Source organism: Falco rusticolus, chromosome 9 (assembly GCF_015220075.1).
Source record: "Falco rusticolus isolate bFalRus1 chromosome 9, bFalRus1.pri, whole genome shotgun sequence".
Taxonomy (NCBI): Eukaryota; Metazoa; Chordata; class Aves; order Falconiformes; family Falconidae; genus Falco; species Falco rusticolus.
The window spans coordinates 28,739,736-28,754,112 of NC_051195.1; the positions used below are offsets into that span (position 1 = coordinate 28,739,736).

Sequence of the window (14,377 nt, forward strand, 5' to 3'; positions counted from 1 at the left end):
CCCTTATTTCCTCCAGGCTCCCACTCCTTGTGGGACTCCATGCACCCCGATGTGCTGGGGGATGCCCAGCCTGGCTGTCTTCCCAGCGTTGCCCCACTCCCTGCTCTGATACAGGAGGACAGGCAGTAAGGGATGAAGCATGGGGTTTATTGAGGAAGGTCTCCATGCAGGGGGGCCCCAGCAGGAACGGTGGGGGCAGGGTCACCCCACACACATGCCATGACCAAGCCAAAAGGAGTCCCATGGGGCAGGGTCCTCCCTCCATGGACCCCACAAGAGAAATGCCCACTCAGTTCAGCCCTGCACCCAGGCAAGGACTCTTCTCCTTGGGGTGCTGGATGTCACAGGGACCCTCCTATTCCCCCCCCATCTGACGCTGGCCCGAGAACCCCCACACCTTGCAGCCAGACCCAGGTACCCCTCGAGGTCCCCACCACAGGCCAGACTGAGAATTGCGGTGCTGGTGGCAGATGCATGCAGGACATGTGGGCAGGGAAGGGCTCAGCAGCAGGAGAGGAAGGGTACTGGTGGAGCTGCTCCACCGGGCAGCCTTCCTGCATTGGTGCAGGTCATGGGGAAGAGCAGGCAGGGGGCTGCCAGAAGCCAGGTGTAGGCAGGCTCTGCTGGGAGTGCACAGGGAGCCCGGCTTGCCCATGCCACAGCTCAGCCTCCACTGTGCTGAGCTATGCGGTAGCCCAGGACATGCAGCACAACGGCAGGAGCCTGCCCAGCACTGTACCTCCCTGCCCTGGGCATGGGGCTTGGGGCTCAGGATCTTTCTGGGTACAGTTGGGGATGGCACCAGGTCAGGCAGGGAACAGAAGCCAGTGTCGTGGGCAGCGCTGAGGGATGCTGCTGGCAAGGATACCACTACCAGATGGGTGAGGGCATCTATCTGGCCAGGGCTGGGGAGCAGCAATTGGTAGCATGTGGGGAAGGTCTGTGGTGAATGCATGGCACCATCGTGCAGATGAAGCAGCACCAGGGCTCTGCCAGGCACCCTGTGCAGTGGGCACGCAGCAGCTGAGCCCACCCTGCAGCACCAAGAGCGGGATGTCCCAGGGAGGGGGCGCAGCAAGGGCTGGCAGTGCCTGTAGTCATGGGGATCTGTGTGTCCCCCCTAGCACTGCCTGGGGATTTGCTGCTCCCTGATGCACGATGCACGGCACGCGGGGCACTGCCAGCTGGGACTGCCCGTGGCAGGGCAAGCTCCTTCACTTGGGGGAGGGACAGCAGTGCGGAGCACCCAGAGGGCTGTGGGAGCCCCTTGGCACCAGTTTGGCTCAGCGGAAAGCACCTAGGATGCCCCAGCACCAACCCCTGCCCGCAGTGGGTCTGAGCAGGGGCAGATTCACTGCGGGGGGCACAGAGCAGACGGGGGTGGGCAGCCCCGCTAGGCAGCCCCTGGCTTCCCCCTCCCACCCTCCCTGGGCTCAGAAGCGCGTGCTCTGGTAGTGCAGCCTGCGGAGCTCAGAGAGGGCACTGTCCCGGCAGTATGAGTCCCTGTAGGGACTCCCTGCCAGTCACCGGCCCCCTGCCCCGCCACCCCCTCCACCGCTGCTGCTGCTTGAGCTGCCACTGCTGGAGCTGCCGCTGCTGCACCGGTCCTCATAGATGGATATTTCGATCTGGGCCTTGCTAAGGATCGTCAGTGAGATGGGCCAGCCCAATTGCCCAGCACCCACTCCCGATGTCCCCCCACTCTTTGCCCTCGTCACCCCCCTAGCACTTTACGTCCCAGAGGATACAACCCTCATGCCACGCTCCAGGGGATCAGTGAGCAGCAGGCCCCGTGGCGCATAGATCTTCTCGTTCTGCTCCTGAATGTACTTGGAGATCTTCTTCAGGACCTGCCAGTGCACAGAGGGATACTCAGAGTGTGCCAGCACTGCTGCCTGCTCTGGCCTCCAGCCCCCCCTGCTCCCTGTGCCATCCCTGTGCCCACCGCCAGGCCGGCAGCCATGCTTGCCCCTGAGCCCTCCCCTGGATCTCAGCACCTTCTCATAGTGTGTCTCCATGCAGAGGAAGATGAAATAGGCAGTGGCACAGGCCAGGCACCCCTCCAGGTACGAGCTGCCCCCAATCTTCTCCGCCTCAGCATAGAAGCCATTAAGGGTTTTCACGGTTTCCTCAAAGAGTTGCCGCTCGATCTAGAGCAGAAACCAGTGGTGTGAAGAGGAGTCTGGCTAGAGGCTGACCCCCTGCACCACCCTCTCCCATCCCCGGGGGAACTTGGGGAGCACTTAACCCTCTCCTCCCTGCCCAGCTGCTATATCATCTCCCTGGCCCCTGCCCACCTCCCACCCATGCCAAGACCTGCTGAGCCTGCAGCCCTTCACCAGAGCTTCCCGGTCACCGAAAGCACCCAAGCCCCAGAAAACCAGGCAAGGTAGCAGTGACTGCATGCACCCAGCAGCATCAGATGACCCAGAGCCATATAACACCCTGTGGAGGCCCCGTGTCTTCAGTGTCCTCTTGCCCCTGAGCCCACAACATAGGGCACCAGCTTAGGGCACCCTGCACCATGGCAGCCTGCCAGGCTTCCTACCCGGCTCTCCAGTTCAGGGGGGAACTTTGTCTGGAACTGGCAGGTGGTCCCATCGCTGTAATCCCGCTGAACGAAGACCTTGGTGGCCAGGGATGCGCTGCGCCGCAGCTCCTGCAGGCTGTGCACCTGGGGGGCAGCAGGGGGCAGGGGGGCAACAGCTGGGGGATGCCAGGCATCCCTGCCAGGGGACTGGGGAGCAGTGCCATTCCCCCAGTGTCAGAGGCTGCAGGCTCACATACCCCAGGGCAGGGACCCCCCAGCGCAGGCTGTGTCATGCCGGGAGCAGAGCTCGGTGCTGGAGGTGCAAGGCCAGGGGCAAGGGGAGGATGGCAGTGAGGGGAGGGCGCCGCAGCAGCCCGCCATCGGGGTGTGGGCGAGTGCATGTGCTCCTGGGCTGGTGCCTGGCCTCGCCTGCACTGGCTGCTGCATGCATGGGTGTGTGTCCCCTGGTGGGCCACAGCCTGGGGAGGGGAGAGCCCCCTGTCCCCAGCAGCGCCCTAGCACCCAACCACCCCGGCAGCTCCCCGGCGGGAGGACGGAAGAGAGCCAGGCTGGAGCAGGGGGCCGGGCTGCAGCGGCGGCGCAGCGGGCGGCCAGGCTGCAGCCGGCGGCTGCACAAAAGGGATCGGCAGCCCCGGTGGCAGGCGCGCAGCCCAGCCCCCCAGCCCTGACACCTCACGGGTTATGGGGACACACGCCAACCCCCCGCGCTCTGGGCTGCCGGGCAGCTTTGAGGGGGGGGGGGGGTGGGGGAGGGTGGGGGGGGTGGAGAGGAGGATGGAGGGGCCAGGTTGTGCCAAAGACGAGTGTCAGACCCCTCCCTGCTCTTTCCGTTGGGTTACATGGGGCCACCGCCTGCTGTGTGTCCCATAGACCCTCTCCGTGGCCCCTGGGAGAGCGACCCCCAGCCCCACAGCCACGTCTCCTCCCGGGGCACCCCACCCCAGACCCACGCCGCTCCCTGCAACAAGGGCGCCATGCACCACTCTCCCCGCCCCTCCCACCCCTCCAAGCACCCCACATACACGCTGGCCGCTCGATGCACACAGACCACGCACCCCTCCCAGCCCCCAGCCCCACATTACCCCAGTGCACCCCATGGGGACCCCAGCCCCACGCTGCCCCCCCGTGCCGGCGCACCCCACGCGGACCCCTACCCCCCGCGCCCAGCCAGCCGATGGCGGCGGCCCGGGGCAGGGCAGAGCGGGGGGGCTCCGCCGCAGCCCGGCCCGGGAGATGCGCGCTGCCGGCTGGCCCCGCCGCGCCGCCGCGCACCCACCTCCGTGGCCATGGCGCGGCGTGCGGCCGGGCCGCGCCGGGCTGGGCTGTGCCGGGCCGGGGACCGGCGCTGCCACCGGGGCCGTGCGGAGCCGCGCGGGGGCTGGCGCTGTCCGCGGTGCTGCTGTGCCGGGCGGCGGAGGCGGGCCCGGCCGCCCCGTGTGCGCAGCCGCCCGGCCCGCCCCGAGGCGACGGGGACGGGCGCCTGCCGCTACGGGTACGGAGCCCCGGGAGGACGCGGCCCCGTTGCTGCGGACGGCGGCCCCGGGATCCGGCTGCTCCGGGCCTGGCCCCAGCGGGGGGCTGCGAGGCGGGGCCGCTGCCGTGGGTGCCGGGGGTCCGGCGGGCACTGCGGGTACCGGGGCACGGCTGCCGGGGGGATGCGGCTGTAGGTCCCTGCGGGGAACTGACCGCCGAGGGGGTGCTGCTGGAGGCAACCGGGGGCCTGGGCGACCGTGGGGCTGGCCCGGTGGGACTGTGGGGAGCCCACCCTGGGGCTGGCAGCCCGCCGTGCCAGGGGCCGCCTCTGAAGCTGTTTGTTTGCAAGGGAGTTGCAGCTGGCGCTGCGCTCTGGAGCCAGTGCTGCAATCGCAGCGCGGGCAGACATCAAAGAGCGGCGCTAACGAATTCCCTGTTATCTCTGCCCGTTGACAGCTCAATTAGAGCCGGAGAAATGCCAAACAGGGGGAACAGAGGCCTTCCCGAGAGGCGGAGGAGGGGGTGCTCACAGCTGGGGCTGTGGTGAGGCGGGAGGGACGCGGTGGCCAGGCACAAGGCCCTCGCCAGGCAGGAGAGCAGCCAGCCCTTCCCTCAGCACCTGGGTGATGCTGAAGGCAGCGCAGGCCCTGCCAGCACGTCTGCTAACACAGCACGGCCGGCTGCCTGAGGCGCAGGGGCCCTGGCCAAACAGGGGCAGCTCCAGCCGACTCCTGCTCCCTGCCCTGAGCACCAGCCCAAGCTTCGGGCAGAGCAAATAGCGGCAGAGCCTAGCAGGTGGCTAGCAGGCAGCCCCTGTGCTCTGCGATGTGTCAGGGTTTGTGACCAAGGGACCAAAGGACACGTGCAGGCAGGAACCTGAGTCGGAAGGTTCTTCTTCCTCCAGACACATAGCTATGGATCCCATAGCTTTCAGGGGCAACCTACTGTTCCCACGGGTCAGAGCAGCCCTGCCAGCTTACACTCTGGAGCAGTGGGGTAGTCTGCTTAGACGGTGCCACAGGGCCAAAGGACCCCCCTCGGTGTGTGGGGGTGTGTGTGTGAACTCTCCCATGTACACATGCATGGGCATGCACACACATACACAGGCATCTGTGCGTGCGCTTGGATGCCCACACCTGCCTGCACGCCCCATGTGCCTCCAAACGTGCGCCCAGGGGCATGTGCACACACTCACACACCCAAGTGTGGCCCCAGGTGCCCCCAAAACCAGGCCCTGTGTGCTGGCACCTTCCCATGCTGTGTATCACTGCCACGTCAGGGCTCGGCTGCCCGCCTGGCAGCACCCTGCCAGTTGCCATGGCAATGCTGTGCCTGACAGCAGATGAAGTTTGCTCTCCCATGCCAGGCAAAGGACCAAGAGCAGCCAGGGGAGCACAAATGTCCCTGCTCCCCCAGGGTCTGTCCATCTGCCTGCACCCTGTGGTGCTGCCCCAGGGATGTTTATTCTCTGGCTGCACCAGCCCAGCCCAGGTTCCTCACAGCTCACAACCAGCGCTCCAGCTACCTCACAAGCCACAGACCTGCTGACTGCAAGACCAGGGCATGTGTCAAGGAATGTCCTTTGGTGGGACATCTTCACCCCATCAGGGAGAGCTGCCTTCTGCCAGCCATACTACCCAGGAGCAAGCCCTGCCGCACAGTGCTCGCCATTGCTGCACAGCCCCTGGCCCTGCCTGTGGTGCCTGCAGCCTCCAGCATCTCCAGAGCCCACTGGGGCCTGCCAACCCCCCATGCAGGATCCACCATTGTAGACTTTCTAGTTTTAACCAGAGCAGGGACACACTCTGCTGGTTTCTATGCACAGGGGACAGGCTGCTGTTGTGCCGTGCCATGCCATGGCTCCCAGTAGGGCAGGGCAAAGGCTGAAGGAGACTGGTATAGCTGACACCATCCCAGGCAGTAGGAGCAGGGGCAGCAGGGGCTCAGAGCAGCCCCAAAGTGCTGCATGGCCCTGCTGTCCCCTAGCCCTCAACGCTATGCATGGTGCCTGGCAGGGTGCCTACAGCAACAGGGCTTTGGCCCTTCTGTTCCATCTGCTGAGCCCCAAGGGGCTATTTTTAGGCTGCCTGGCAGTGGGGGCGGGCATCTCAGGCACAGCTGCTGCCAGAGCTGTCTGGGTCCTCCCCTGTGTTTGGAGTGAGGGGGCTCTGAGCTGTCCTGCAGACAGACCCCACAGACCTCTTAGCGCTGCTGGCTCTTGCCATTGCCCCCATCCATGTGGGACAGGCGTGGGGCTTGCCTGGAGCCCCTACGGCCAGCCACGCAAAGCCAGCATGCCCATGTCCATCATGCTGCGGCAGCCATGTCCCAACAGTGACCTTGCTCCAGCCCCTGCACTTGGCTCCCAGGCCAGGACCAGTGGGTGTCCCCAGCATGTCCCCAGGTGCTTGGCACTGTGCCTGGTCCCAGCACCCCAATCCTCCCTGCAGTCTCAGCACAGTGGCTGGGGCTGTGGAGGACAGCTGGAGCCCTGTGACCAGCCCCAGACCAACCAACCCCTGGGGTCCCATCCTGCACCCACTGTGTGCCAAGCCCCATCCCCAGCCTGTCAGGGCTGTCAGCAACCCTGGCTCTGCTTCAAAGGGGCCACGGTAGGGCCAGGACCTCGCAGCTGCTTCACATGGCACTGGGGGGGCTTTCATTAATGGGGAGGGAGCATGAGCTCACCACACCAGCGAGGACAACGGTGACATTTGAGAGACACACAGAGACAGCAGGGCAGGGTGATCAGCTGATAACCTTTCCTGGGAGACGGCAGGTGTGTGCACCGGTACTGGAGGGCAGCATGCCACCACACTGGGAGCCACTGGAAAACAGATCCAAGTGCCCCAGCCTGTGCCTTCATGCAGGACACGGAAACTGCCCCAAACTGGGGCCCACCAGCCCTATGGCCTGGGCACCCTGAGGATGGGCACTGCTCTGTGGCACCTGCAGCACTGCCACATCCAGCTGTGTCCATCCCAATGGGTGCTGCCAGGACACCATTGCACCTGGGACCCCCCCAGAGGCTGGGGGCAGCCCCCAGCATACTGTGCAGGGGTGCATGGTGGGGGAACACAACACTCTCCTGCAAACAAGCAAGCAGAGAGGGGATGTGGTTTCGGAGCAAGGTGCCAAGGTCTACCTTTGGCAAAGGTGCCGGCTGGGAGCCAAACCTGTGCAAGGATTGACCCCATGCCAGGAGTGGGGCTGTGCTGGCAGCAGACATGGGAGGCTTTTCCCACCTCCCCAGTGGGGCTGGGGATGAGCAGATGAGCAGCACTGCAGAGAGCGTCCCCATGTCCCCATGCACGCAGCCATGCTGCGAGGCAATGGGACTCTTTTCCCAGAGGTGCCCATGCCCCCTCCCTGCCCCGCAGAGAGGGGCTGGGGCCGGGGAGGGGGGCGGGGGCGGCAGTGAACAGGGGGTCTGTATGCAGGCTGGCAGGAGCCGGGCAGGGCCAGGAGCTGCCGGGGGGGCTGGGAGGGCGCCAGGGCAGCCTCTGTCCCGCAGCTGGGCCGGGAGCACTGCCAGATGCATTCCTGGGGCTGCCAGGGCCAGCCGGGAGCGTGTGTGGGCGCAGGGCAAGTGCACGGCCACCACTGCCCTTGCCCTCTGCCAGACCTACCGGTCCCATGCCCCGGGACCAACTCGGCCCCACAGTGCCCCCAGACGTGCCCCAACTTCCCTCGGCCACCCCCAGGCAGGGCCACCCCCGCAGAGACGTGCTGTCAGCCCTGCATTGCCCCCCATGTCAGGCACTGCCAGACAGCCCAGAACACGTGTCCCTGCACGGCCACCCCCAGTGTGCTGTCCCCTCCCGAGGGTCCCTGCTCCACGGTGGGTGCAGCCCACGCCTGGCACTGATGCAGCCTGGGAGTCAGGAGTCCCAGGGGCCTGGGATGGGGCTGGGAGAGGGAGGACAAGAGGACAGGGAGAATGGGAGGGAGCCCACCTAGCCCTCTCAGCCCACCCAGGCCCAGGGAATGTGTCTCTGCCCACAGAAACAAGGTCGGCAGCATCCAAAGCTGAGGTGGGAGAGGGAGTGGGGACACAATGGAGGAGGACAGAAAGCAGTGGCCAGGACCCTGCTCAGCATCTCATTCCCCAGAGGCCTCCTGCTCTCCTGGCTCATCTACACTGTGCTACAGCCAGGCACAAGTCCCTGGGAAGGGCCCAGAGTGGCAAGGGGGCACGCCCAGGGGATGTCATCTTACCGTGCCACCCTGGCTGGCTGTCCCCAAGGTCCCCACCGTGGAGGGGGCAGCCCCCATGGCCCTGCTTCCAGTCTTGCTGCTGTGAAAGGTAACACAGGCAGTGGCACAGCCAGCTCCTCAGAGTGACAGAGGCAAGTGTCAGTCCCCCAGCCGGCACTGGAGTAGCCTGCGCAGACAGGACACAGGGCAGAGTGCCAGCTCCAGCTGCCTTGGGGCCACCCCCTACCCCGAGGTACAGCCCAGATCTACCTCCCCTGGGACATCCCTGGTGGGAAAGGGTTAAGAAAGCAATGGGGGTGCAGCAGAGGCCCCCCAGCGCAGGGGCACAGCCTCAGCTTGAGGACAAGGCTGCCAGGGCACCTGGCAGGGCAGGAGCAGAGGATGGACAACCCTCTCCTGGGGCCAGCCCTGCTCCCTCCAGGTGGCCGTGTTGCCAGGAGGTTACTCAGTGGCTCTAATGAAGGCATCGTGACAGACAGGGGCACCGGGCCAGCTGGCAGGGAGCCCCTTGCCGCCCCCCCCCCCCCCCCCAGCCCCTTTGCCTTCATCTGGTGGGGTGCCAGCTGGCACAGGGTGCTCAGCAACCCCAGCACCTTCCTGGGAGGGACTGTGTGTGCTGGGGGCTGGACTGGGCTGGGGGACAGGGCATGCTGAGAGCCAGAAACCAGTCTGTGGTCCAAAGCAGGACAGCACCAGTGCTGGCAATGCCGCAGGGACATCCCGGGGACACTGCACACCTATGAGGCAAGGTGTGCTCAGCATCCCGCACACTGGCAGCTCCATCCCACACATCTGGGCTCCCTCTGCCTCCACCTCCCCGCTCATGCTCCCAGGCCTCACCAGCCCTTTCCCAACCCAGCTCCCATGGCAATTACGTCCTGCGCTGGCCCATCCATCACGGATTAGCTATTTACTATCAGCACTTATCTCCAGGCAATCTCACTGCTGCTGTGACAGCCCAATGCCTCCAGCACCCTCCCTCCTGCTACCGGGTAGCCCCTGATAAAGGGCCACTCTATCTTATCATGCTCCCTGGCAGTTACACATTAATGGTGCCATCTCCGGGGCTTGGCCAGTGTGGGATGAGCTCAGACCACCCCCTGGCCTGCACCAAGCATCACTGGGTGATGCGGTGATGGGCACTGTGCCCAGCACAGAGGGCATGGGAAGGGCAGGCAGACTGCAGGCAAGTGCAGGTTGTGCAGGTGAGGTTCCCAGCATGGCCCCAAAGCAGATGGATCCAACCAGGACTGGGGGGATGGTCCCTGCCCCCAGCCCAGGGCAAAGGGTAGCTGCTATCGCTGCCAGCACTGGGCTGTTTGCTCTGTCGCCCATTAACAGAACCACTTTATCCATTGGGCAGGGGCCAGAGGCGCCCCAGAGCCCGTTGACCAGGCAGGGGCATCGATCGTGGGAAAGGAAGGGGGTGCCCCAGATAACCTCTGCAGACAAATGGGTTTCTAGTGGGGTCTTGAGCCTTGCACCCCCCAGCCCAGCCCATCTCCAAGGGGATGGGGGAATGTGGCCCCAGCAGGACCCTCACCCTGCTTGGGCTCCAGCTCTACCCATGCCCTGGGCACTGGCAGAGCCTGAGCACAAGCCCTTTGCTGGGAGGTGTAACTCCAGCTGTGCCTGTGCCCAGCAGACCATGGGCTGCCTGAGGTGCGTACTGGCAGGGCCATACACAAGCAATAAGGACCCCACACATAGCATTGCCTTGGCACTGATCCACATGTGGCACTTGGCACATGGGTACCACAGCTGAGCCCAGTCCTGCAGCATGAAGCCTCTGGCTCCTCCACCCTTGCACCCCAAGCATCCCTAAAACCATACCCAATGAGACACAGGAGACCGGGGGGGGGGGGAGGGGCGACACAAGGTAGGAACCAGGGTCCCCCGCTCCATGCCAGGGTGGGGTGCCAGGTGGGACGGGCGCAGGGGGGCTGGTGACAGGAGGGCAGGCGAGCCAGCCGTTCCAGAGGGCAGTGCTGCAGGGGCACGCACAGCTAGGCTGAGCTGAGGGGGCTGTGTGCGGGGGGGGGTCCCTGGGAGGGCGAGTAGCACGCAGCGCCATGCACCCACCTGCCTGCCCGAGGAGGGAGGGCTGGGGCAGCGGGGTGGAAGGGCAAGCCGCGGCGGGGTGGCCGGCAGGGCAGGCTGGCATGGGGCCGGGGGGCCAGCCCCGGGGGGGCCCCGCAGCCGGAGCAGATTGGCTGCCGGTGAGGCCTCCCTGGGCTCCTTAGAAAGGGCAGGAGCGTGGGAGGCGCCAAGGGAGCAGGCAGCGCCGAGCCGCGCTCCCATCGCTCGGCAGGCACGGCTGGTGGCGGCAGGCGGGCAGTGGCCATGCCGCAGGCGGGCAGCCCCCCGGGTGGCCGGGGCACAGCACTGCTGGCGCTGGCGCTGGCGCTGGCGGGGTCCCCGGGCAGCGGGCAGCACTACGACTACTATGGCTGGCAGCCCGAGAGCCTGCCCCACGGGCGCTTCTACGGGCGGGAGCCGCAGTGCCTCGACATCCCGCCCGACATGCAGCTCTGCCGCGACGTGGGCTACAAGCGCATGCGGCTGCCCAACCTGCTGGAGCACGAGACCATGGCTGAGGTCAAGCAGCAGGCTGGTAGCTGGGTGCCCCTGCTCGCCAAGCAGTGCCACACCGACACCCAGCTCTTCCTCTGCTCCCTCTTCGCCCCTGTCTGCCTCGACCGGCCTGTCTACCCCTGCCGCTCCCTCTGCGAGGTGGTGCGTGACTCCTGTGCCCCCGTCATGGAGTCCTATGGCTTCCCCTGGCCCGAGATGCTGCACTGCGGCAAGTTCCCCTCCGACCATGAGCTCTGCATCGCTGTCCAGTTCGGGAACAGCAAAGCCACACCGCCACCAGGTAAGTGGGAAGGGCACTGTGCTGGGATGGAGACACGTGGGGCACCTGCCATCAGCACGTCCCCATGCAGCCAGGCACCCGCATGCAGGGCCCCCTTGCAGAGCCCCTGCACCCCTCGAAGCCGAGTCCAGGGCACTGGTGCTGGCCAAGGACCCTCTGTCTGCAGCAGAGCATGAGAGGACACAATACCAGCAGTACCAGCTGCTTTGCCTCAGCTCCGCTTGCTGCCCAGGGTCCCCAGGTCCCACCCCAGCAGCAAAGAGCATCCTGCACCTGCAGTCTTGGCCCCATGCTACTGTCAGAGTGTGGCTGTCCCTTCAGGCAGGGGAGGGGACATCATCCAAAGGCAGCCCAGAGTCAGGATCAGGGCTGTGATACCCTTTAGGCTGGGGCCACCTTTGCTGCTACTGCTGTGCCCCAAAGTGTCAGCATTTGAATGGAGGGTGCTGCCGTACCCTGTTCCCTCCTGGTAGGGTGCTGGGACACTGGCCAGTGAGGTGCTCTGTGCCCCCCACACCACCCTGGCACAGCTGACCAGGGAGCAGAGGAGCTGCTGGGGCTCTCCCAGCATGTGCCCACGGAGCTGGCCCAGGTGACAGGCATTATCAGCAGGAGCTGTGACAGTGGCCGGTCTCTCACCATAGTGTCCAAGATCTGCACCCAGTGCGAGATGGAGCACAAGGCGGATGGCATGATGGAGCAGATGTGCTCCAGTGACTTTGGTGAGTGCTGCGGTCCACTTCCTGGTCCCCCCGGACAAGGGGCTGCCTGGAGGGCACGGTTGTATAGGGACAGCCCCATGGGACACCTCCCCAGGCCATTCCCTTGAACCCTGTGTGCATGGGATGGGTGCACCACAGGAGAAGAACATCGGGGTGGGGGTGGGGGTGTTGGGATAGACAGAATGGGACATTTGGGAAGGTCACTGGGAGCTTGTGCTGAACCCCTCCAACAGCCCCTTCCCACACAGCAACTTCCCCAGAGACTCTTCTGGGCTCCACCCCAGGGACAGGCTGCATCCTGTCTTGCACAGCCACCTGGCCCAGACCCCCCCCAGCATCACCCCAGCATTGTCCCCCGGCATTCATCCCCTCCCCCCCAACTGTGCTCCACGGCTGCCCCACACAGTGGTGAAGATGCGCATCAAGGAAATGACAGAGGAGAACGGGGAGCGGCGGCTGGTGGCCGCCCAGAAGAAGAAGGTGCTGAAGCTGGGCCCGCTCAAGCGCAAGGACACCAAGAAAATGGTGCTGCATATGAGGAACGCAGGCACCTGCCCCTGCCCCCAGCTCGACAGCCTCAGCGGCAGCTTCCTGGTGATGGGCCGCAAGGTGGGTGGCCGCCTGCTCCTCCTCGCTGTCTACCCCTGGCAGAAGCACAACAAGGAGATGAAGTTTGCTGTCAAGTTCATGTTCTCCTACCCCTGTCCCCTCTACCACCCCCTGCTCTATGGGGCTGGGCAGCACTAGGGCTTTGCCCACCCTGCCTTGTCTCAGGACTCCTGCACTGGCCTGATGCCGCACCCCTGGCACCCTGGCATCCCTGGTTGCACCCCAGAACCCCAGCTCTGCTCCCCTCGGCCCCTTGGCTGTGCCCTGCCCTGCACCCCCAGGAGCCACAACTGCATTTGTGAGAGCCCTGATCCACTGCCAGGACATCTGTCCCCTCCTAAGAGCTCTGCTCGGTACCCCTAGGAGCCCTGTTCTGCTCTCAGGACACCTACCCACACCCAGGAGCTTAGGCTGCCCAAGGCCCATGTTCTGCATGCTTGTGAACCCTGGTCTGCACCAGAGAGGCTTGACTACTCCCAAGCCTCCTGCCCAGCACCCCAGGGACCCTTGCCTGCGCTTAGGATCCCTGCTTGGCTCTTTTGGGACCCCTTGGCTGCACCTGGCATCTCTACCCTGCACTCCTGCATCCCCTGCCCAGCTCCCTGATAACACGCCCCAGACCCTCAGCCCCGCCACATCCCTACTGCAGCCCACCAAAGCATCCCATGCCCTCACCTTGAGCTCACACACCAGCTCTGGATTATGCGACCTTTGCAAGGATCCACTTCAGCTGCGGCCGGTCCCTCCTGCCCTGCTGTCTCCACAAACAAGACCAAGTGCCCAGAGCAGCATGGACCCTGCCTCGGCACCCCCACCCTGCCCATCCCACGTAACTCAGGAGGGGTGGGTCCTCCTCCAAGGTCCCAGACCAGCTCTGCTGCATCCCTCACACACTCCCCTGCCAAGATGCAGCCCAAGCACCCCTTGCCCACTCACACCACAGTAAATTATTCTGCCTCAGAGATGCCTGTGTCTGGCTCCCTGTGGTTCATGGGCAACTGCCCCTTGGGGCTCCCTCAGGGCCCCCAGGAGGAATGGGAGGGGGCTCCTGGTCCTGCCTGCTGGGGCAGCCTGGGGGAGCAGGGTGACACTGGGCTCTGGCTCTAGCCCTGCTCCAGGTGCTGTGCCCAGACCCCGAGGCTGGTCAGCCCGGCCAAGCTGGGAGGTGAGGTTCCCAGTGGTCACAGGCATCACTGGAGATTCAGGCATCCCTGTCACTTCAGGGAGCCTGGGAGGGTGGTGAGATGAGAAGGATGGGGGGCACGGGGCCATCACTGCTGCTGGAGCCCCACAGCTGAGTCTGAGGGTGTTTGCCAGAGAGGTTTCTCCCTCTGTCACCCCTGGGGGACAGATCCACGAGCTGGGAGTCGGAGGCGCATGTGCAGAACCTGGCATCAAGCACAGCAGGGGGCAGATCCTGAACCAGGCAGCCTCCACCCCTGGGCACCCCACCTCTGTACCACCCGTAAACCCTGCCTGCGGCTCCCAGCCAGCCCTGCTCAGCTGCCAGATCTCTCACCCCACAGCCTACAGCCTCTTCCCAAAAGGTTCCCCCCAAAAGGTTCCCTAGGGCCACCCACCTGCACCAGCTGGGACTCCCCCAGCAGCACCGGGACTAGGGCAGCCCCCAGTCTGGCCCCTCTGATGGTAGCAGGCAAGGCGGGCAGCCCACCCCAGTCCCACCCCAATCCTGTTTACCCAGTGAATTCTTGCATCCACCCATCCCGCCGGGTGAGGGAGGCACGAAGGTGGCTGCCAGGATATTTACCCAGTGCCTGGCTGCCTGACACTGCAGCTTCTCACCAGAGCTGGCCCTGCCACAGGGGAGCCTCCCAGGACAAGGGGGGAACTGAGGCCATGGGACGCCTATGCCCACCCTCCTCCTGGCTGACAAGGCCACTGGGCACCTGCCCCGCACGGGGGTGATCC

General features: G+C 65.3%; 2 protein-coding genes across 3 annotated transcripts; one reads left to right on the forward strand and one right to left on the reverse strand.

The window, feature by feature from the left end:
- Positions 1 to 133: 133 nt before the first annotated feature.
- GOLGA7B (golgin A7 family member B) lies at positions 134 to 8,341 on the reverse strand. 2 transcript variants are annotated; one of them, XM_037401256.1, is made up of 5 exons: positions 8,243 to 8,341; positions 2,549 to 2,674; positions 1,998 to 2,150; positions 1,749 to 1,850; positions 134 to 1,628 (listed from the first exon to the last, which is right to left on the reverse strand). In XM_037401256.1, the coding sequence occupies exons 1-5, from the start codon at positions 8,297 to 8,299 to the stop codon at positions 1,524 to 1,526; spliced, it is 543 nt and encodes a 180-aa protein (XP_037257153.1). In that variant the 5' UTR covers positions 8,300 to 8,341; the 3' UTR covers positions 134 to 1,523. The 2 variants fall into 2 exon arrangements, with proteins under 2 accessions (XP_037257153.1, XP_037257152.1); XM_037401255.1 differs by lacking the exon at positions 8,243 to 8,341 and adding an exon at positions 3,828 to 4,165.
- A 2,155-nt stretch (positions 8,342 to 10,496) lies between these two features.
- Positions 10,497 to 13,412, forward strand: SFRP5 (secreted frizzled related protein 5). Its single transcript, XM_037401069.1, has 3 exons — positions 10,497 to 11,117; positions 11,762 to 11,839; positions 12,246 to 13,412. The coding sequence occupies exons 1-3, from the start codon at positions 10,586 to 10,588 to the stop codon at positions 12,584 to 12,586; spliced, it is 951 nt and encodes a 316-aa protein (XP_037256966.1). The 5' UTR covers positions 10,497 to 10,585; the 3' UTR covers positions 12,587 to 13,412.
- The last annotated feature ends 965 nt before the right edge of the window (positions 13,413 to 14,377 follow it).